At 37.4% G+C, this 21,766-nt stretch overlaps 1 protein-coding gene and 2 long non-coding RNA genes across 4 annotated transcripts in view; 1 reads left to right on the top strand and 2 right to left on the bottom strand.

Moving 5' to 3' along the window:
- atrn (attractin) overlaps positions 1–12,219 on the top strand; it is a 58,893-nt gene extending 46,674 nt beyond the window's left edge. The window contains exons 14-26 of one of the 2 annotated variants that reach the window (XM_082153610.1): positions 2–158; positions 714–895; positions 1,053–1,272; positions 1,508–1,693; positions 1,913–2,161; positions 3,940–4,077; positions 4,173–4,266; positions 4,477–4,529; positions 4,779–4,873; positions 5,915–5,993; positions 6,106–6,263; positions 10,105–10,166; positions 11,299–12,219. In XM_082153610.1, coding sequence (XP_082009736.1) covers positions 2–158; positions 714–895; positions 1,053–1,272; positions 1,508–1,693; positions 1,913–2,161; positions 3,940–4,077; positions 4,173–4,266; positions 4,477–4,529; positions 4,779–4,873; positions 5,915–5,993; positions 6,106–6,263; positions 10,105–10,166; positions 11,299–11,419 — 1,794 coding nt within the window. In that variant the 3' untranslated portion in view covers positions 11,420–12,219. The remainder of the gene's footprint in view (position 1; positions 159–713; positions 896–1,052; positions 1,273–1,507; positions 1,694–1,912; positions 2,162–3,939; positions 4,078–4,172; positions 4,267–4,476; positions 4,530–4,778; positions 4,874–5,914; positions 5,994–6,105; positions 6,264–10,104; positions 10,167–11,298) is intronic. The other variant, XM_082153611.1, reaches the window with a different exon arrangement.
- A 2,373-nt stretch (positions 12,220–14,592) lies between these two features.
- LOC309486383 lies at positions 14,593–18,138 on the bottom strand. The gene is made up of 2 exons (XR_014201497.1): positions 15,649–18,138; positions 14,593–15,598 (listed from the first exon to the last, which is right to left on the bottom strand). It is a non-coding gene; the product is annotated as an uncharacterized lncRNA (long non-coding RNA).
- Positions 18,139–20,038: 1,900 nt separating this feature from the next.
- The window catches only part of LOC309486386, a 3,957-nt gene continuing 2,229 nt past the window's right edge, over positions 20,039–21,766 (bottom strand). The window contains exon 2 of the long non-coding RNA XR_014201500.1: positions 20,039–21,766. This exon is cut by the window's right edge and continues 1,945 nt beyond it. This is a non-coding gene — a long non-coding RNA (uncharacterized lncRNA).

Raw genomic sequence — 21,766 nt, 5'->3', positions numbered from 1 at the left:
GGGGGGGATAATGGAGTATGAGGCGTGTCCAAAGGATAACCCCTCCTCTGTGTGCAGCAAGAGGACCAGCTGTAAAAGTTGTGCCACTGATCAGAACTGCCAATGGGAGATGAGAAACCAAGAGTGCACTACCCTGCCTGGTAATGAACACGAGCAATGTAATTAACTGGTCCTTTGACATTCAAATCATATATGACAGTGCGAGTTCTGCTCGCTCACAAAAACGAATGAATCAATGAATCTGTCTATGCTGCACAATGAACACCTTACTTGCATTGTATCTGCACATTGCTATTTATGATGAGAGAATTCATGAGAGTGCAGAACTCGGTGCTCTGAACAAAACTCCAGCGTTTTCAGCAGGTTTCTTCATCACTTGATGACTAATCTAATCCTCTGATTGGCCATTGCATTAATGGACACAACAGATATTTGTGATTGGTTATAATGCTCAACGCTGCAAAAAACAGCCTATAAAAATAAATCTTTGATATGAGCAAATCGAAATGTAATGCCACATTCAACATTTTTTCACATTTCACTGTAATCACGACAGTCGTAATAGATTGTTTAATCATGCAGAGGCATTTAATCCTTAATTTGGTGGGCATTTAGGATAATTTTGGTGGCATTTTTGCCCCAAGCCCCTGTTAATTTCCAAACCTGCTCATATGTTAATCTGGAGCCCTGATAATTATGTGTTTGTGTTTTAGGGAATATCTGCGGTGAGAGTTGGCACCTGGTGGGGAATTCGTGTCTAAAGCTGATCACAGCCAAGGACTCGTATGACAACGCTAAACTGGGGTGTCGTAGTCACCAGGCGGTGCTGGCGTCTCTCACCACACAGAAGAAAGTCCAGTTTGTCCTCAAAGAGATGCACAACAGATCATTGCAAGTGAGTTTGTGGCACACTTTCATAGTCTTTGGTCTTCATCACATGTAGTTTCTTCGTGGCGTTGTCACCTAAGGGTTGTGAGGCACAAGTCTGCTTCGCTTGTATAGCCCTTCAGATGTTAAACTGAATTAAATATGATTTGTCCTGTGTGCTGCAGTCAAAAGCACTGATCACCCCGTGGGTGGGTCTGAGGAAGATCAATGTGTCCTACTGGTGCTGGGAGGATATGTCCCCCTTCACCAACTCCACGCTGCAGTGGTTGCCGGGCGAGCCAAGTGACGCTGGTTTTTGTGGGTACCTGGCTGAGCCCGCTTTCAACGGACTGAAGGCGGCGACCTGTGTCAACTCTGTGAATGGGAGTCTGTGTGAACGTCCAAGTGAGAAAGATGCACATACACACAGCATTGACCATTCAGAAATGATATGATATTATATTATATTATATTATGCCTATTGGCATCAGTTATTGAAAAACCTTTTATTACCCATAATTAAAAAAATTATGTTCTCATTTTTGACATGAGAATCTTTAAAGGACTTTTTTTTTTTTTATTCAATCCCGTTTTGTTCTCTTTCTTGTACCTTTCTTGCATTCTCTCTCTGTTCTTTCAGCGAACCACAGTGTGAAGCAGTGTCGGACGCCCTGTGCCCTGCGCTCTTCCTGTAGTGAGTGCACCAGTGGGAGCTCAGAGTGCATGTGGTGCAGTAACATGAGGCAGTGCGTGGACTCTAATGCTTATGTGGCATCCTTCCCCTACGGGCAGTGCATGGAGTGGTACACCATGAACAGCTGCCCACGTACGTCTGGCTCTCATTCAGTGGATTCATGCCTGTCAGCCTGTGTCTTGTTTTCTCTTTGTAAACTTAAGATTGAACATTAGCACGTCATGTGTTTCTGGACAAAGCAGTCTTTTCAACTGACTTAAAATCAATTCAGATCAATAACTTGACACTATTGTCAAGGGTTCACTTTGAGATGATTGCACTGCATGATAAACGTATGTGTTTTTATTGTAGCGGAGAATTGCTCTGGCTACAAGACCTGTGGTTACTGTTTGGACCAGCCTGGCTGTGGGTGGTGCACTGATCCCAGCAATACAGGACGGGGCCAGTGTATAGAGGGCTCTTACCGCGGTCCGATCCAAACACTGTTCCACGCTCCTTCATCTTCAGGCCCCTCCCTCATTCCTGCCCCTCAGCCAATGATGAATGTGAGCTTGTGTCCACTAGAGGGCAACTTCAACTGGTCCTTCATCCAGTGTCCAGGTAAAACTTATGTGACTTGTGTAAGGGAGTTGTTCTGTAATAGTTGTTCATGAATGAATGAACTCATGAATGTATGACGTAGGGCTGGACGATATGACATAAAATCTAAATCTCAAGTAATTGGACATTTTACCTCGATTACGAATAATGAACGATTATTAATTTTTTTGCCCTCATAGTTCACTAACAAGGTTTGTACTGTAAATATGCTCAACTATTAAAGGTGGGATATTTTTTTCTAATGAAAGACTGCATTTCTTGTCTTTGTGATTTTAAAATAATTGAAGGGAACATACTGATGTTGCCTTGAGAAAACCCGAACCTTGAATCGGGACTCGAACTCGGATCACGGAGATTGTGCAGAGCTACGTCAAATGTCATGGCGCTGCACGTAGTGCTATTGCTCCGACATAACGGCTAACTTTCTGCCGATATTTTATCTATAAAATAGATTCGTAACCTTTCTTACAGATTTCTGATTGTTCTGAATCAGATACAGATAAATTTGCACAATGAGTACATTTATTTGAATGCATTAATGAGAGAGCGATTGCGTGTGTCAATTAGTCAAACCGTATCTCTTTTAATTGTGAGGATGTGGGTTGTAGTTACTTGAATTCTATGCTTTAACTGTAGAGTTTCTAAGCTACTTTAGTGATAAAACACAGGACAGCGCTGACAATGAGTTCTGTGCAACTGAATGTTTCTCTGTGCACGCGATCTTCATGTCTGCATGAGTGTTCGTGTGTGCCACAATGTATCAGCGCAGTTGTTCAATATAATGATACACATCCGATGGTCTAAAATCGCTTGAATGTTCAAACTGGAAAGCCTTAAAACACATACAATTGACAAAGTTTAGTGAAGATGCAAGCGAAAGTGATCTCTCTTCGGGTCTGTATGTGTTGATTTGGTGTTTGAGTTCGCCTCCATGTTGCTTCCATGCCACTTGATGGGGCGGAGTCATGTGACTACACACGCGGTAGTATGTTTTAAGGTGAAAGTATTAACAGGATTTTAAAAAAATAAATAACCGACGTGGGAAAATTACGTCAATTAGAGGTTCTGAATTTTGGTTTTGATTACTTTTTGATTAATCGTCCTTCCCTAGTATGAATGAATATAGCTAAATTGAATTGAAATATCAAAATGTGGTTATACTTTATTTCGATGGTCTACTTTAGGCATTCTACTTTCTAGAAGTAACTTTGCAGTTAGGCATTATTTTCACATTTACATTATTTTCAACATTGTTGTAGGAAGATGATAACAGTATTTTACTAGATTTGTAATAAGACGCGTTTGTAAACCTGTTTCCACGGAAACAGTATTTTTCTGTCAAAATAAAAGGGCAATTAGGAAAAAAAATTAGGGCAAAAGTATTGTAGTTTCCCTACTACAGCATGCAGTAAAATAATATACTTAAATATTCATTTTTATTTATTTTACAGTGCATTTGTTTTACAATATATGGCTATTTCTGTCATAGGAATAATAATAATTTAATATTACTATTATTATTATTATTGGATCCTAATTGTTTGGCTTCCTAAAACACCACTGTCAATGCACTGCAGTGTAGACTGAGACACTATATTACAACTAAAAAGAGGGTTAAATCATCAAATCGCTGAAAAATACAGCTTTTTAAAGATATGTTGCACTGGCTCTATTTCTAGCTACTCTTATCTCAGTTTGACTTCGGATAATGCTTTCTAGAATTATTCTTGTTTTCTTTGAATGGTTCTGTTTATTCAGTCTGTTCCTCTCTCGTGCAGCATGCCAGTGTAACGGACACAGCTCTTGTGTCAACGAGAGTGTGTGTGAGCGATGTGAGGACCTCACCACGGGCAAACAGTGCGAGAGCTGCATCTCCGGTTTCTATGGTGATCCAACAAACGGGGGCAGCTGTCAACGTAAGTCTAAACACGAGCCCATGCCAAAATACGGTTGACTGTTGTTGGTCATTTGATAGGAGCTCAACTGTATGTGTTTTGTTGTTCATTTGCAGCATGTAAGTGCAACGGCCATGCCAGCATGTGTAACTCTAACAGTGGCAAGTGCTTCTGTACCACCAAGGGCATCAAAGGAGACCGCTGCCATGTGTAAGTGTGCCTACACACACACACACACACACACTCACACTCACACACTCGTTCTGTCTCAGTCTCTGGAGGCTTTCTTCACTCTGCCATTAGAAGTAATTTTGTCAAATGTACGGCAGATAGCATATTGTTATCTTGTCTCTATCAAACTCTGTTCCTTCTAATTCTATTCATTTTCACTCTGAGCTCTTGTTTCGTTCTGTCTCTCAGGTGTGAGGTAGAGAACCGTTACCAGGGCAACCCTCTGAAGGGAACGTGTTACTGTGAGTATGTCAGTGCAGCGGCTGATGGCTCATCATATTGTGGCTATTTGAGTCATTTAGTCATTTTCAAAACTACTCATTTTGTCCTTACATGACTGATCCAGACAGAAACCACAAACCTGTGCACATTTCAGTCATTCTGTGAAAATATCCAGATATTAATGTCTCAGAGTGATACTTTTCCAATATTATATCTCATCCTTTTTCTTCTTTCTCACACACAACTATATTGGTATTTCTCCGACACAGACACTCTGCTGATAGACTACCAGTTTACCTTCAGTTTGTCACAGGAAGATGACCGGTACTACACTGCTATCAACTTTGTGGCAACTCCTGATGAGGTGCGTTATGCTGACTTAGACTTAAAAAACACTGTTCAAAAAGCATGTTTTTTACCCCATAGTTTTACATTCGTGGTCTACTGGGTGTCAATAAATCGATAACGACATTTTACCTTGATTTGTGAACACGATCTTGATATGATCAAATGGAAAACTAATTTGAGTGACGTTGAGTTGTACATTTGGTGTTATTGTTATCAATAAAGTTTTTCATTTATTTATTCAGCACTTCACTGTTGAACAGTGGAAATGATACATCAAATGGGTGGTTTACCAAGGACATGTTCTTAAGTTAGAATTGGGTAGAAACAGAATGCAGAAAATGTACATGTATTACTCCCATACATTATGCAGACTTAGTGAGCATAAGAGATTTTTTTTTAAGAAAAAATTACTGACTCAACTTTTCAACGATATTGTAGATATTTTTGCTGGAAATTCACCCTCAAAATGTTTTATATATTACACAAGTTCGGAAATATAATTTTTTGTTTGTTTCTCTTATGCTCACCAAGGCTGCTTTTGTTTAATCAAAAGTACAGAAAGAAACTGTAATATTGTGAAATATTATTACAATTTAAACGGAACTGTTTTCTATAAATTCTATATATTCTATAAATGTAATTTATTCCTGTGATCAAAGCTGAATTTACAGCATTATTACTCCAGTCTTCAGTGTCACATGATCCTTCAGAAATCATTCTGATGATGATTTTCTGCTCAAGAAACATTTACTATTATTTTTATTATTATCAATATTGAAAACAGTTTTTGCTGCTTAACATTTTTGTAGAAACCACTCAAATGTTTGTGGTAAGATTTAAAAAAAGTATTACTTTTATTCATCAATAATGCATTAAATTGAAATCAGCACCAAATCAGCGTATTCAAATAATTTCGGAAGGATCATGTGACAATGAAGACAGGAGTAATGATGCTGAAAATTTAGCTTTGCCGTCACAGGAATAAATTACATTAATTAATTAATTAATTTATTAATTTATTTAATTTGTCTGAATATCTTTTGGATATTTCTTGCAGCAAAATCGAGACCTGGACATGTTCATTAATGCCTCAAAAAATTTCAACCTCAACATCACATGGGCAACCAGCTTTGCAGGTATGGACCCCCCCAAATGTGTTAAACATTGTGAACACATCATAAATGATCTGTGTGAGCAGTTGAATCTCTCCTCCTTCCTCTCACCCTGCATTTCTTCCTTTCTGAGCAGCTGGGACTCAAGCTGGTGAGGAAATCCCTATAGTCTCCCGCAACAACATAAAGGAGTTCAAGGATAGCTTCTCCAACGAGAAGTTTGATTTCCGTAGCAATGCCAACATCACCTTCTACGTTTACGTCAGCAACTTCACCTGGCCAGTCAAAATCCAGGTGAGAGGAACACACACGTTATTGGTGTGTGTGTGATCGGCACGTAAACATCAGCAACGGTCTTTGTGTTTTGTTTTGCGAGCTTATCTGCTCCTTCCGTCTGTAAATTCACAGAGGCCATGTCCTTTTATTTTTTTCTCATAAATCTTTGGCCTTTTCTGTCTGGTCTGGAAATGATTTTGCAGAGCTTTCCCTCCCTCTTCTCTTCTCCTCTTCTCTCCTCTCCTCCTCTTTTCCTTTCCCCCTCCTCTCTTCCTTTTGCTTTTGGAAAGTGATCTCGCTTACCCTCCTGTGCTCGGACGCTGAAACTCAGAGTTTGTGTTTGATTGTCCGTCCAGTATTCTAGAGCACGTTCTCTCCTCAGCTCATGGAGAAAGGGTGAATTTCACAGGTAACGCTTATTGTCTCTCTCACTCACCTTTCCCTTTTCGAAATGACCTTTGGATTCCACGTTTCGTCTAACAGAATGTTTGTGCGGATCCGAGAGCGAATATGGGTAGACTCGCCGTGGACAGAGGGGCTTTTGTCAGGAGTTTAGAGGAGAACGACGAGAGGGTTCGGGCTGGAGAAAAACGCAGCGCTCAAAACCTGCTCTGTAAACATGGCAGGCTGAGACTGAGAGTGTCAGAAGGAATGTTAAGTTGAAACACATGGTTATTTGAGAGAGAGCCTGAGAGGAATAAGAGAGATCAGAAAGTTCAGAAGAGGCACAATTACATCCTTCTGTTTCTGCCTCTTGTTTTCTTTTTGCCTGTGGTCAAAGAGTCTGCGGCCTGTGTAGGTTTTGGCCAGTGGAATGGAAGTGTGTATGCGTGTAAATCTAAACTGGAGTATAGTGGGAGCGTTCATGTGCTGACTTTCTGTGTGTGAATGTTATTTAAAAGCTAAATGTACAAGTTACACGTCACCCCCAAATCAAAAGGTTTTTTATTTTACATAAAGAAACCAACTTATTTATTTTATTAAGTTATTAATTTAAAGGATCACTATGGTTTTGTGCATTTCATGGCAATCAAGCTTGCTTACTTTGGGCATTTTACTTTGTTAATTAGTCTCAATGGTTATTCCAATTACATCCTACACTGGAATATAGTAATTACTATATAGTAATATATAGTATCGTAAAATGTAGTAACTAGTAAAATAATATATTACAGTAAAATTATGATAAAACTGATCCAACTTTTTTTTAAATCAGTTTAAATAGAATGCAGTGCAACAAATGCTACCACTGTGTTTAAATACAATTTAAGTTATATAATAATTATTTATTCACATTATTTTTTTGGCTTAATTGTCATTATACAAAATTTTGGGGGTGAAATGACTAAAGTTGCTTTTTTGACAGTTGTACAATTGTTTCATTTTGCAGACATTACCCTCCGCTTATTTACCAAGGTGAAATGAATGAATAATGACACACACACCAACACACACAAAAAAGTTTACGTCTGAAAAACGGGAGGTTTTCTAGTGCTAATCAATGTAAATAATTACATAATAATGATAATAATAATACTACAAAACACTAATTTTACAGAAATAGTTTTTAAAGAATAACGTTCTAGTGCAAATTTATATCCCACATCACGCTCATAGTTTTGATTATAATACGTCCTATTTGGTTGGGTGTTTGCATTGAGTCTAGCTGAATTCCCCCCCCCCCCCCAAAAGTTCAAATATTTAAATGCACCCAAACCTTAAGTCAGAACTCTGCCCAGCTCTTGTATAACTCTATTTGAGACAAACCTTTTATTTCCAATGTAGAGGAAAGGCAGGCTTAGATGTTTTTGACAAGTTTTGTGAGATTCAACCACTTAAAAAAATTAAATACACACTTGAATGTACACTGGAATGAACGTAGTTATTTTTAGCCCAGTTTAATGTTTTGTTCAAAGTCTATTTGTAGGTTGACTTCACAAGGAGTGCGGCTGTGTCATGCTTTAAAAAACATAGATCTGTTTCTTTGAGCAGCCCAACGTCAACTTCTGCCTCAGCCAATGGTGTGAGGTTGGGGTGGGACTGCCTGTTTGTGCAAACAAAAGCAGATGGGAGCCGAATGTAGAGTTTTCCCTAGTGGTGCAGAAATGGCACACTTCTCCATTAAACTCTATTTGCACTTGTTGATTCTACAGGCTTGATGATTTCAGTTTTTTTTTTTTTTATCAGCTTGATTGTGACAGGTTCCCGTTAACATCCTCCTCCACAGACCACACGAGACAAAGCGTATTTCAGTTACGCTAAATAGCTAAACTTGACAGGTGTACTAGAATGTTCTCTTTCGGTTAGTTTGCGTAAGCCACATCTTTGTCCCCTGAATCATGACTAACAAGCTATATTTAGTGTTTACGTCACACACGCAAACCACATGAATGCCCATGCGAGTCACAGGTTGTCATGTGTGAATGACAGTGATAGTCAGATTGCTATTGTTTCATGTTGAATGTGTGTGGGTATCAGTGTGTGCTGGAGCTGTGAGTCAGGCCCCGTTTGTCTCGGTGACTGTGTGTCTGAGCATGAGAAGGTTGTGGTGTGTGTGTGAGAGGCCGTATCAGTGCACAGCATCTGCTCAATGAGAGCTCTGTGTGAATTCACCCTCCATGCTGTGGACGTCTGGCATGCTCTCTTTTACCCTGTTCTCTCCCTATCCCTCGCTGAAAATGCTGTGCTTATTTTGGAAATTCCTGGAGGAATAGAGAGGGAAGAGTAGGAAAGCAGATGAAAGATGGAGAGAAAATGACAGTATTTTAAAGTGGAAATGTCTCCGGTGTCCCATAGACTCTGTCCTGTTGATGGTAGACAGTTTGAGATTGTGCATCCCTAAAAAGAGGGACTGAAAGTGATGTAACTATTGCACTGCTAATTTCATGTGGGAAAGGGTCATTTTAAACACTGTGAACATTATTGTGGGCATAATATATACTATAATTGTTTCACATGCTAATTAGTCATTTAACTATTCCAGGCTAATTAGGGTTTTTTCCACACTAAAACCTTTGTAAGTCCTTGGTTAACATTCTCATTTGTATATTTACAAGGTTAATAACACTGATATGATAAGTACAGAACACAGCGGTTTTAATAACAGCTTGACAATCTGGGTAAACGTCAACAATTAAACCTCCTCTGGTTGTCTTATATATTCCGAAAAATGCTGGGGGAAAAAATGAAGGAAACCGCAGAGGAGCATTTGGCATCGCTTTTAAATTTTTTTCCCTTTCTCAGATACTAAACACAATGTAGAAAGTTGTAGAAGTGCTGTATAAAATTTTTATAAAGCAAGCTCTGTAGAAGTTTGATTGGTTGCTTGTTGTTAAAGGTTTTGATGATTTAAAAAAAAAAAAAGAATAAAATTCAACTAACTAGATTAAAATAAATAAAAACAATTATTTAAATAAATAAATAAATAGTAAATATTTAAATTAGGCTTTAACATAAAATAAAGTATCAACACTGTTCTGGAGCAGGCATTATTAACCCAGGATTAAACTGAAAATGCTCTTGCCTTGTTATTGGAGGACCATCATAGTAACGCCAGTTATGCCAAAATAATGTGATTACTTATTAAATGAATTAGAATGGAGAGTCCGAAACTGTAGAGATGCTCTTTCTATAGATCGTGTGTGTGGAGAGGTGGAGAGAGAGAGAGGGAGAGAGAGAGGGAGGGGGGGGGTCATGAATCAGCAGGGGGCAGTATTGGTACAGACAGAAACGAAACGTTTGCTCCCACGTCCTGTTTAGAAAAACTAAAAGCACATGTACAGTCATGCATAGGCATGAAAATGATTTGATGAAAAAAATTTTTCTCTCTACTTAACACCCGTTTCTCTTTTCTTCTCAGATCGCTTTCTCTCAACACAGTAACTTCATGGATTTGGTTCAGTTCTTTGTCACATTCTTCAGGTGAGACACTTTGCTTGTGTAATAAGCAACCACACAAATTACTGGTGAAGTCTTTGTAGTTCTGAAGTCACAGATATTCGGACATACTACAATCTAAATGCTGTACATTTTTAAGGAACTAGTTGTATTGCAGTGTGTTTGGGGTGTGAAATGGCTCTAAGCTCTAATTCACCTCTTGAGGACCTGCTGTAATATGTTATTGATTCAGGAAGCAGCTGGCGTAGACCATATACAGCAAACTCCCCCAATGTTTCTGTCACATACACACTTTCTCACATGCATTACATTTTTTAGTTCATACTGATTCACAAGCAGCAGAAGGGTGATTAAAATATAATAATCACCCAGATGTGGTCATGCATCATACCGAAGACACGTATGATACATACAGTGCACGTAACATACTTACACCAAGCCTTGGCTGTGGTCGGCTGTGGTTCCTCATCATTAGTTATGTCAGTTCGGCCATGATAAATTACACCAACTCTTCATAGCCTTGGTCTGTGTGAGTGTGTGTGTGTGTGTGGGGGTGAGCTATTCCCAAGACCTAGAGCGAATGTATCTCAGCTCTGCACACACCTGCACTTATAAGGTATGAACATGCACCTACACAGTTATGATTTCCTCGCTTACAGCCCAGTTCTCCTATACACGAGAGGCGCATTCATGAGCTTTGGCCCCGATACCATGAGGAGACCAACACTCCTGATCTTTAGTACATAATACATTAATACATTAAACATGAACAGCCCTGTGTGTGTGCTTGAGATGTGAATGAATAATGAATGTATGGATGGATATACACACACACACACACACACACACACACACACACACACACACACAAAGTCACGTTTACGTCTGAGAAAGGGGAGGTTTTCTAGTTGGGTGTTTGCATTGAGTGACAAAAATATTTAAATATGTGAACTTTTTTGGGGGGGAAAATTCAGAGGTGTGCAACTCCCTCTAATCCATTAAACATGAACAGCCCCGTGTGTGTGTGTGTGCTTGAGATGTGATCTTGGCATGGCTCATTGAAACATGGTTGTCTCATTGTTTTCCATAATGGAACATCCAAAAACCTTAACAGTTGTCTTCTCCCTCTCCATTTCCTGTTGTGTCTTGTGTGTAGCTGTTTCCTGTCCTTGCTTCTGGTGGCAGCAGTTGTGTGGAAGATAAAACAGAGCTGCTGGGCATCGCGGCGCAGAGAGGTCAGTGCTGTAGCCTCTCCCTTGTTAGTGGAATCTCATTGACTTTCCCTGCCACATGATTGTCTACCCAGCTTTGAACCATCCTATTAATGTCACATCAGCATCTCTGGATAGATCCATCCACTAGGCTGTTGTTAAACATTTCTACTAGTAGTTGGTTACTATGGGTTCATGTATGCTTCATATAGTGACAGTATATACATACTTTCATAAATACAACTTAATGATGACTACTGAGATTACTGAATTCATTTAAACAGTTATTTACTGTACACAGTTTTCCTCAGAATTCACAAAAACATTATAATCACAATTTTTTTCTATTGAATATACAGTCAAACCAAAATGTATTCAGACACCTTTAACATTTCTCACATTATCACAGTTTATTCGCTATAGTTTAGAAAATGGAAATAAAATGACAAGAATGGTTTTGGCCATCCTTCTGTTAGACTGTCTCACAAATTAATTAGGTTGAATAGCTGTCAGCTGTAACATTTAAGTACACAATTAGATAATACCTATTAAGGTCAACCAATTACCAAGCAATGCTTAATTTTGTTCAGTCTGTGGTGTCGTATTAACAATTAAATTTACTGGTAGTTCACTGTATGAAGAATTTTTGGGTCTATTATGTCACAGTTTACTTTATTTTGCTATCCTCACTTACATAAATGAGGTATAGTGTCCAGTAAAATTATATTTTTGGGGTGTTTTTGGTTTGGTTTGACTGAAGACTTTCATTTATTACCAATGTATGTACCAATGCATGTACCAATGTATGCCGCCTTCACTTTTTCACAGCATTTATTCAAAATGATTAAAAAAACATCACATGTTAATGATTTGTCAGTTGATTTTGGAACAGACACAAGGGGAACTAGCATTTCTGGGTAGGGCGGCACCAGCCATTCCAAAAATGAAAATTCTTTCATCAGTTACTCACCCTCATGCCATTCCAAACCCGTAAGACTTTCATTCATCTTCAAAACCCAAATTAAGATATTTTAATGAAATTCGAGAGATTTCATTCCCTCCGTTGACAGCTACATAACTATCACTTTGATTCTTCAATTTATAAAGAGATCGTAAAACTAATCCATATGAATCGAGTGGTTTATTAAAAATTGTCTGAAGAGACTCGATCGCTTAAAGGGGTGGTTGATTATGATTTCACTTTTTTAACTTTAGTTAGTGTGTAATGTTGCTGTTTGAGCATAAACAACATCTGCAAAGTTACAACATTCAAAGCAAAGGAAGATATTTGCTTTTAAAGAAATTGCTTTTTAAGGACTACAACAAATGGCAGGAACTACATGACATTCCTCCAGGGTTAGTGACATCACCAACCCTATCATTTACATAAACCCCGCCCCCTGAACACGATTTATTGATTATCAAGACAGAATATGCTAAGATAACATAAGCTACATAAATTCATCAACTAACCATTCAGAAATGTCCTGTTGCATTCTACATGTTGTCACTTATTTTTGAGTATCTCCATCTTTGTCTGAATCCGGTTTGAAGACTAAAAGTTTTAGAAATTTTTTCCTGTAGGGGGAAAAAAACAGAACAGTCGTTATCAATAGAAATTAATCAAATGTAAAACAATGCATATATCTGTTACAGCAATGCTTCACTGTATAAATTAAATATAGAAGAATCCTACTAAAATGAAAGGGGCAGTAAGTGATTTTCTTTTAATTTTATCGTTTTGTTTGATTAACTTTGACACAGGTGGCAGCAGATATATTATGCTGCTGTCACTTTAAGACCGAATGTACGGATCCAATATACTGTTACACATCCAACTTCTTTCCCAATTGTTTATGTTCACTCTTGGCCAGCGCCGAGGGGGTCAATCGCGTGTCATGTCCCCGCATTTGAGTCAGTGTCATTCATGCTACTCTAGTGATTTTGAGTCTAATATAAACTTTATAAAATTATAAACTAATATAAAAAAATTTGAGCAGCTCTAATTCCAGTTTTAAACTTGATATACCGTTAATGTTCCTTTAACTAATTGGTGACAATCAACAAATTAATACATTTATTACATTGTGGTCAGTTTTATTAAAAAGAAGAAAAAATGCTGGAATATGACCCTTGGTTTTACGGCCCCCACAGAATGAAGAGGTTTGGTTTTGAAAGGTTTCAAGAGGCCATTTTAAGCCACGCAGGGGTGTTTATAAGAGCTAATGTGAGTGTCTTTTAAAGGACCCTCTTCACCATCTGGCTTAGTGAAGTGCTCTCATCCAATAAAAAGTGCTTATACTTTTTCCTCTCTTTCACGCAACAATCAAGCACACATTCATATGCGTACCTGCATATCACTTACTATCTCAGCTTTGCACGTTAAAGTTTTGTACTCTTCTGACCCTTTAGCTTCAAGCATGACTTTTACTAATGATCTCCATGGCAACCAGACATAGAGGGCTAATTTAGGGCTAGCATAACTCAGCAGACAGTGTAAAATGTTCTTGAGTCAAAGATGAAGAGGGGTTTTCAGGCACAAAAAAAAAGAAGTGTAATACAGCTTTACATTATTTTTTTCATACATTAGACTGTGTCCAGATTAATTTTATATTTTTCTGACCAAAAAAATACTATCATAAATTTTTTTTACCATGATTTACAGAAGTCACCCACTAAAATGTCATTCAGTCTAAAAATAGTTTATATACCCAAAAATCGTAATTTTTTTTTAAAACAAAAATCATTTGATGACAAATTAAAAGACTGATTTTAAGGATCACATTGCAACCCCCAAATACGAATAAATTTAAATTTTAAATCTTTATACTTTATACAAGGTTTTACCCATTTGTCAGCAATACGTTTTTGTAAAGAAAAGTGAAAATCGTTATATAGTCGACTAATATAGTCAAAATTAGTATGATCACATATTCCATTATATATTTTAATAAATACAGGTCAGAATAAGAATATTGTTTCATTTTTATATAAATATATCTGTTATGCTGAAGGACCATTTGTAACTCTGAATGACATTTTGTTAAAGACAGCGAATATCATCATTGTTCCCATTATTGCAATGTTTTTAGTAGTGATAGTCTGTATTATTATATTAGTTTTAATAATATTTCTGACTAAATGAAGGCAGAAGCAGATGTTGAAAAATAAAAAGCATTTTATTCTACTGTTTTGATGCTCCCTGCCATGCTTGCTTAGCTTGTCACTTTGTTTCTGAGTTGCTCGGCCCCAATAATTACTGCTTGCAGCTATATTTATGAATACTTTCTGTTTGCCAATATAAATGGCTTTAATTGGGATGGGTATTTTGGGTGGAGAATCCCTTCAATGGCCTCTCTTGAACTTGTGACTCTACGTTCAGAAATATTGGTAAGCTATTATTCTGACAATTGCAATCCTCAATACTTTTCTTGTTTCTCGTTTTCTTGCTAAGCAAACCACCCAAGCTACTGGGTCTGCATTTACTTTTTGGCTTTTTACAGTGCCTAGCAACTCTCTCTGTTCGTGGGCATTTCAAATAAATCAATAACACAATTAAAACAATATAAAGATGCATTAAAATATTAAGTTCAACACATATTTGTCAGTGCTAAACATTACTCATTTATCTGTAATATAAATAAGATGCTAAAATTGTGATCTATACAGTGATACTGTCATTCAGTGTAATGGATGAGACTGTGTTGTAACAGAGAATTTGCATTATCCTGAATGACGAAACTTCTACTTCAGCTTATATTGCAGGCTATCAGCTGGCCACCAGTTTTAAATAGTGAGCTTGACCAGTAAAGTAAATCACAATTATTTCATTACATTAACAATAACATTTACTAACTATTATTTTTTTGACATTTCACTGAATGGCGTGTTTTTGTAACTTAGGGTACCACACCATGAAAAGGTGAAATTATCAAATATTTAGGAGCAATAAACTCACTTTGCTGCAGCGCCACACTGTCTTCAGGGTGCTTTTTGATGATGTCAGACTGTTGAATGACTATCAGTTTTTGATATGATTTAAGAGTGGCTTCTTGTTCCTGTTACACTGAATGACCTCTAACAAATACGGGACAAAAGACCCCTGGTTATTTCATAACTTCACAATAAGACATAGTCCTTTTAATATAACACAGCCAAACACTTATTTGAAAATGTCAAGAACACAAATATATTTTTAACTTGGTATTTTATGATTATTTAAAGATGAAGTGGTAAAATCACAGTCTGGACAATTACACTGAATGACAGTTTTACACATTGGAACATTATTTCACCTATATTTTGAGAGTTTTATTTTCACAAAAGTATTTTAATTATAAAAGTAGATGCTTTATTTGCTTTTAATGATTGTATATGTATATAAAATCACTTTTTGTCAAATAAATTTGATGTGGGCACCGAATTGGTGATGCCTCGACTTTGATTTTCTTTCTTTACTCTTACGCTTGCACCTGATGATATGGGAGTTTTCCTGATTCCTCCAGGTCTAAATAATTATACCCAATGGTTAAAGATCAGACCTTATTGTTGCCTAAAACATAAACTAAGCTAAATTATAAAATAAGCCACTTTCATAGTATTGAAACTACAGTAATTATGAGATTATACAGCAGTATAAAACACATTTACTTAAAACATTTTTTTTATTCTTTTTCATTTGGGACCGCTGTCCCAAAAATATGATTTTGAATGATCTGTGTCAACATTATCATAAAGCTGCATATATGTGTGTGTCCTCTGTTTGAACACCAACGTCCCGTTTGAAGGTTTGAAAAACCATCGGGGGGGTCGCTCTGATGTCGAAACTATAATTGCAAATCAGAAGTGACCTTTTCTCAAAGCGCTGTGTGTGTGTGTGTGTGTGTGTGTGTGTGTGTACTTCTCTATGTGTGCAAGTAATTACACTGAATTCCTCCAGAGGTGCTCTGAAAGAGTTTCCAGGTAAATCTTTCACTGATAAATATCACAAGCCTTGCAGGGAGAGAATGTATTGTGAACCAAAAATCAAAGATGCGGGATATCAGTTTTTCAGGGACTATCCTCTGTAATTGTTAGATATGCAAATGAGGGCCACTCAGCCGAGATGAGCTGATGCTAACAGACTACTGATTATTTTCTTTAATCTTGTGACTGTGCGTCATTCAGAGAATATTACACTAAATATTCCTTTCAAATTTTTATTTAGTCCCATTTTAAAATAAGACTGCATGCGCCTACGAATGAATCCTGGATCTGTTACGCAATACTGCTAAGAATGTTTGTGTGTGTGCATGGAGCATGTTGAAGATCTGCCTTGAGAATAATGTTAATTTATGAACTAATTAAATTAACTTTTTTCTGTTCCTAACCCTGAACACAATATTTTTCTCTCTCTCACACACACCAAGGTAACAAGATTAAGATTTGTGATGAGCCTGAGCTCCTCTTCAGTCATCTTCATGGTCCTCACACACACACACACTCTTATACACACTAGCTATTGCACCTTTATTGATGAGGCCGTGAATTAAACTGACAGAGAGTGGCTTGTGAATTAGGCGTAGTGGGAATAGCTGTCGATATTCTCTGTCTGTGTGTGTGTGTGTGCTGTAATGAGGTGGCCTGATAGCTGTTGTCTACCGTTTGTGTGTGCTCCTTTCACACCGAGAACAAATACATGTGTTACCAACTCTGTCCAAGGTTTTTTCTTAAATCGCTGTATAGTTTTCTTTGTTGTTTTTATTGTTGTTAAATGGGTCATATGAAGAATCAATTCTTTGTCATTATTTTTTTTTTACTTTATAGCCATCATATTATGAAAACCTGCTGTAACTTAAAAAAATCCAAACTTTTCCCTCAGTGCAAAACACCATTTATTTAGGGTCCCTGTGGATCCTTAAAAAGTCTCTGCACCGACAGACGTCGGCCAACGGCGACATGCGCTTTGTCGAATTAATGCGTTACCCCCGTGGGCGTCTCGGCATCGGTTCGCACTTTCTACGTTTTTAAGGTCGTTAAATGTCTGAGAAGTGACAATCTAATCTGGTGATTGTCCGGCATCCTGAAAACTCAAGCTTTTAAAAACGGGTATCAAAGTTTTTGAATATGATGCCATTATCGTCTCCATGGAAACAACACTAAGTGAATTTGTGAAAACGGTGACGCATAATGTTAACTATACTGGCCTGGCAGCATAATACAGCGTTTTTAGACGTTTTCACGGATCCTTGTGAATGGAGATCGTTTTGAAAACGTTGGCGTCTGTATGTTAAAAATGCAAAGGAAAAACTTTTCTGTTTTTAGTACAATGTTGTCATGTAAACACCTCTACATTTGGGGATGGAAAAAGGAATCTCAATATAGCAAAATGGGATTCATTATTATACTTAAAAAGGCTATGATTTAATTAAATGTGAACGCTGCTGAACCTTTCAAAGTAACACAACGCTGTTGCGCATTCTACAGTCTCGCGGTTTCAGAGCTATATGAATGTATCTCTAAAGGGAACTGTCTTTAGTTAAGTTTCAATGGCATTATCTCTTTTCATCTTGCCTCCTTGCACTGTTTATAAGTGCAGTGCAGCTTTGTTTACAGGGTTTCCTGGGGTAACCACTATATTTCTGCTGTTCCATTAGCTATTACATTTTTTCTTAATGTGATTTTTAGTCATTTTGGTTTAGTACACTATACAAAAATTATATTAACTAAAATAATCTTAAACTGACTAAAAAAATCAAGTTGAATTTCATAACTTTTTAAAAAAGTTGAAATTGCTTAATTTAGAGTTTTTCTATCTATCTATCTATCTATCTATCTATCTATCTATCTATCTATATAGCTATCTACAGTGGCGTAACTTTGTTTTAAAAAGTGGGTGGGACAGGTGGGGTGGGGTGGGGTGCTAATAAAATGCTAAATCAGATATATGAACAATAACATTACGATGACCTTCAATCGATTTAAATAGTAGGCTACATGGGGTTTAATTTGTCGTTTAATGAGATGTAACCTGATATATGTATCCGCTGCTTGACTAACGTGTATCTTAATGGTCCAGTGGTAGAACTTTCGCCAACCGTGTCAGAGGTTCTGGGTTCTAATCTGCTCTCGCATAGTTTTTTTTTTTTTTTTTCTCATATAATTTTTTTTTTTCTCATCAAAACCGTTTATGTTCATCAGTGGTTGTATATCAAGCAGGGGCACGTTTGTGTGCATTATGTTTTGTGATTTCACCAGAACGAATAGAGAGTATCCGCAACGGACTGAAGCGCGCGTCCGAGTGAAGACAGTGCGGTCCACCGAAAACACTGTATCCGCGCCACTGATCACAGCGCCAACGAGCACTTTGATCACTTGATTTAAAAAACACATTTGAGCACTAGATCGTCTTTTATTTAAAAAACGAACGAAATGAATGCTCTGCCAGTTAACTGGAGATGTTTTATTTATTTGTAGAATTGGTACATTCGTGCCGCGAGATGTTTTAAAAAGTGATGGGGACAATATCGACCCTGGCAAAAAGTGGTGGGGACATGTCCCACCCGTCCCACCCGCAAATTACGCCTATGGCTATCTATCTATCTAGCTATCTATCTATCATCTATCTAGCTATCTATCTATCATCTATCTAGCTATCTATCTATCATCTATCTAGCTATCTATCTATCTATCATCTATCTAGCTATCTATCATCTATCTAGCTATCTATCTAGCTAGCTTTCATTCCTTCAGTCTCTCTCCTTTCTCTCTTCACTCTGCAATGACTTACTGATCATATCATTTTTTTTACAGTGTATATTACTATTGACTTTGTCCTACCCTGCTCATACAGTATTTATTTTATTTGTGCTGGTCTTAAATTTCTTAAAGCCTTACATTTTTTTGAAATTCAGCCCACCCAGTCACAATGAGCTATCAAGGAGCAGATAGGTTAGATACTGTTGTTCCTAATCACCAGAAGAACTGATGCAAATAGTAAAACCGTGTGTTGTTTCTGTAGCAACATTGTAGCACTTTCTGCTGATCATTTCCTTCTAAAGAGTCCCAGAGAAACAAGCAGCTGATGTTTATTTTGATCAAGGTCCCTGATTATTTCAGTGCTAATTGTTCTGTGAACCTGTCACAATGAAGTGCAGACTTTTCAAAGAGTCTATTATTGAAGGATGCTGCAATTAAAAAGTATATTGTATTCAAAAAGGAAATCCGCAACTCAAGTCCAGCAAAGGTTCTCATTTCATGTGGGAAGAGGGTGTTTGCATAGTCATAGAAGATATTAAAGATGGCTTGTTTTAATTTTAAGGGTCAGTGAGAGAGAGTGGAGAAAAGAAAACTCCTATATATGTAAAAACTAGCCATATAAGTGAGCCTTGGTGGGACACTTTCATAATATTTCTCTGATATGACCTTTAACGGTTTTACCACACATTTTCAGGGAGAGAATTTATTCAGGTATTTTTTTCTTGATTAACTTTCTTATAAGGGAGATCTGGGATTAGACAGTTTTAGTTTGAAAGGGGGGTCAGTGATTAACCCCTCCTACTTGTCTTGGCGACAAATGTCATTCATGGATGGCGAGTGATTGCAAATAGTCCTCTGTGTTCTTGATGATCTGCAGCTGGTCTTTTCAGTGGCAGATGCAGCCAAAATGAGAGAATAATTGATGTTGGCGAAATTAATTTTGTATACTTTTTGAATACTTATCAGAGTTAATTCTGTCAATATCGGTTATTCCTCATAATTTTGAGCAGAAAAAAAAAATTTTGTGTGAGGGGGAAGGAGGTTTGGACAGTGTTTTGAAGGCAGTCACATTCTTGTGACCATCTGTAGCTGTATCTCTAGTGGATTTTTCAGTTGAGATGCTATAGTTTTTGAGATTTTCAGCACAGAAACAGTAGGACAAAAAAAATGTCAGAAATGTGAAAATGTCCAAAAATCCTTGTACAGTTGGTAAACGTACTGTTGCTCTGTTGCAGGAGACACCAGGTTGGGACCCTTCTGATTTCTTTTATTCTTGAAAAAGCCTTGTCCACTGTGTTCTTTAATGTTGAAGAAGCCATCCTGACCCTCCCAATGGAAAGGTTTGAGCAGAAACTGTAGTTCCAGCATGAATACCGCTTGTTTGGCAGCAGGGGGTTTCTGGTGCTTGGAGAGATGTCTTTTTCTTCTTCATAATGTATGGCAGAGCCTTGCAAACAGTGCTCTTGCTCAGTTTCTTTGTACTGTCCTGTACACAGCCTCGTCTCCTTTCCCATGACCCCTCTTCTCTGCAAAGCAATGTCCAATGGGTGTTTTCTCAGGTTTTATTTAGCAGTGGTTGGGTTGGGATGCACTTTTTTTCAATAGCGTAAGATTGAACTGTAATTGCAGTCAGTTCTGTGGAGTTAAAACACTCCTCAGACTGTTCACCTCTGTGCTAATGTTTTATTTGTGTTGACACATTTTACATTTCGCCTGTGTGAGATGATTAAGAGAAGCACTGCATGATCAGAGCTCCTCTAGGGCAAACAGCCCCTATCGTACTCAAGCAGTCATCCTATATTTTGTTCCGTCTCTGTTTGAGATCATGAACAAAATGAATCTGTTTGTAATTACGGAGATTGTGACTGAGGGTCGTATGATTAAATATGTCATGATTATGGCAGACTATATTAGTAGCGATAACCTGCTAATTCAGATTATTCAGACAGATGAATTTTTCTCAGTTTAGTTTTAGTTGGCCGTTGTATTTTTTTAATGATGCAAAAAATTTGCCATTTTACATTTACATTTTTTAGTTTTTAAAGTTTACATTTTAAACCGTCAATTCATAAGACAGCACAATGCATTACCATCTAATCTAGTGCATTTATTCTACACTCTGGCACCTCTGGACCATTTATGGTTCAGCAGCATAAAATATCATCATTTGTGTTCAACAGAAGAAAGAAACTTGTATAACAACACGAGGGTGAGTAAATGATGACAAAATTTGTTCCTTTAAATTGTTCAAGTGGATTAAAAAATGCTCAAAAGAGAGTAAAAAGTGTGTGTGTGTGTGTGTGTATATATAGGCTATATATATCCACCACCAATGCTCTTCTAATGTTCATGCTTCAGAGACGGTGCGACACTACAGCCAGGAAGTGCAATGATGTGATTTAATTCACTGAATGTTCAGATTTTGTGGTGCACATTTATAGTATAACTTTTTTTTTTGCTTGCCTTTTTCAATAATTCGTCTTGGTAATAGTTTTAGTTGATGATTATAACCTTGGAGAGAAGGAGATGGATTGATTAGGATAGAGATTGCGATGAAAATAGAGAGTGGAAGAAGGGCATCATCTATTCTTTGCCACATTTTCACTCAGTCAGCACAGAGTCAGTCTCCACCTCTCTCTCTCTCTTTCTCTCTCTCTCTCTCTCTCTCTCTCTCTC

Source organism: Leuciscus leuciscus, assembly GCF_965113295.1.
Source record: "Leuciscus leuciscus genome assembly, chromosome: 22".
Classification (NCBI taxonomy): Eukaryota; Metazoa; Chordata; class Actinopteri; order Cypriniformes; family Leuciscidae; genus Leuciscus; species Leuciscus leuciscus.
Note: the sequence above shows the minus strand (reverse complement) of the source record. Positions and strands in the feature narration are given on the sequence as shown.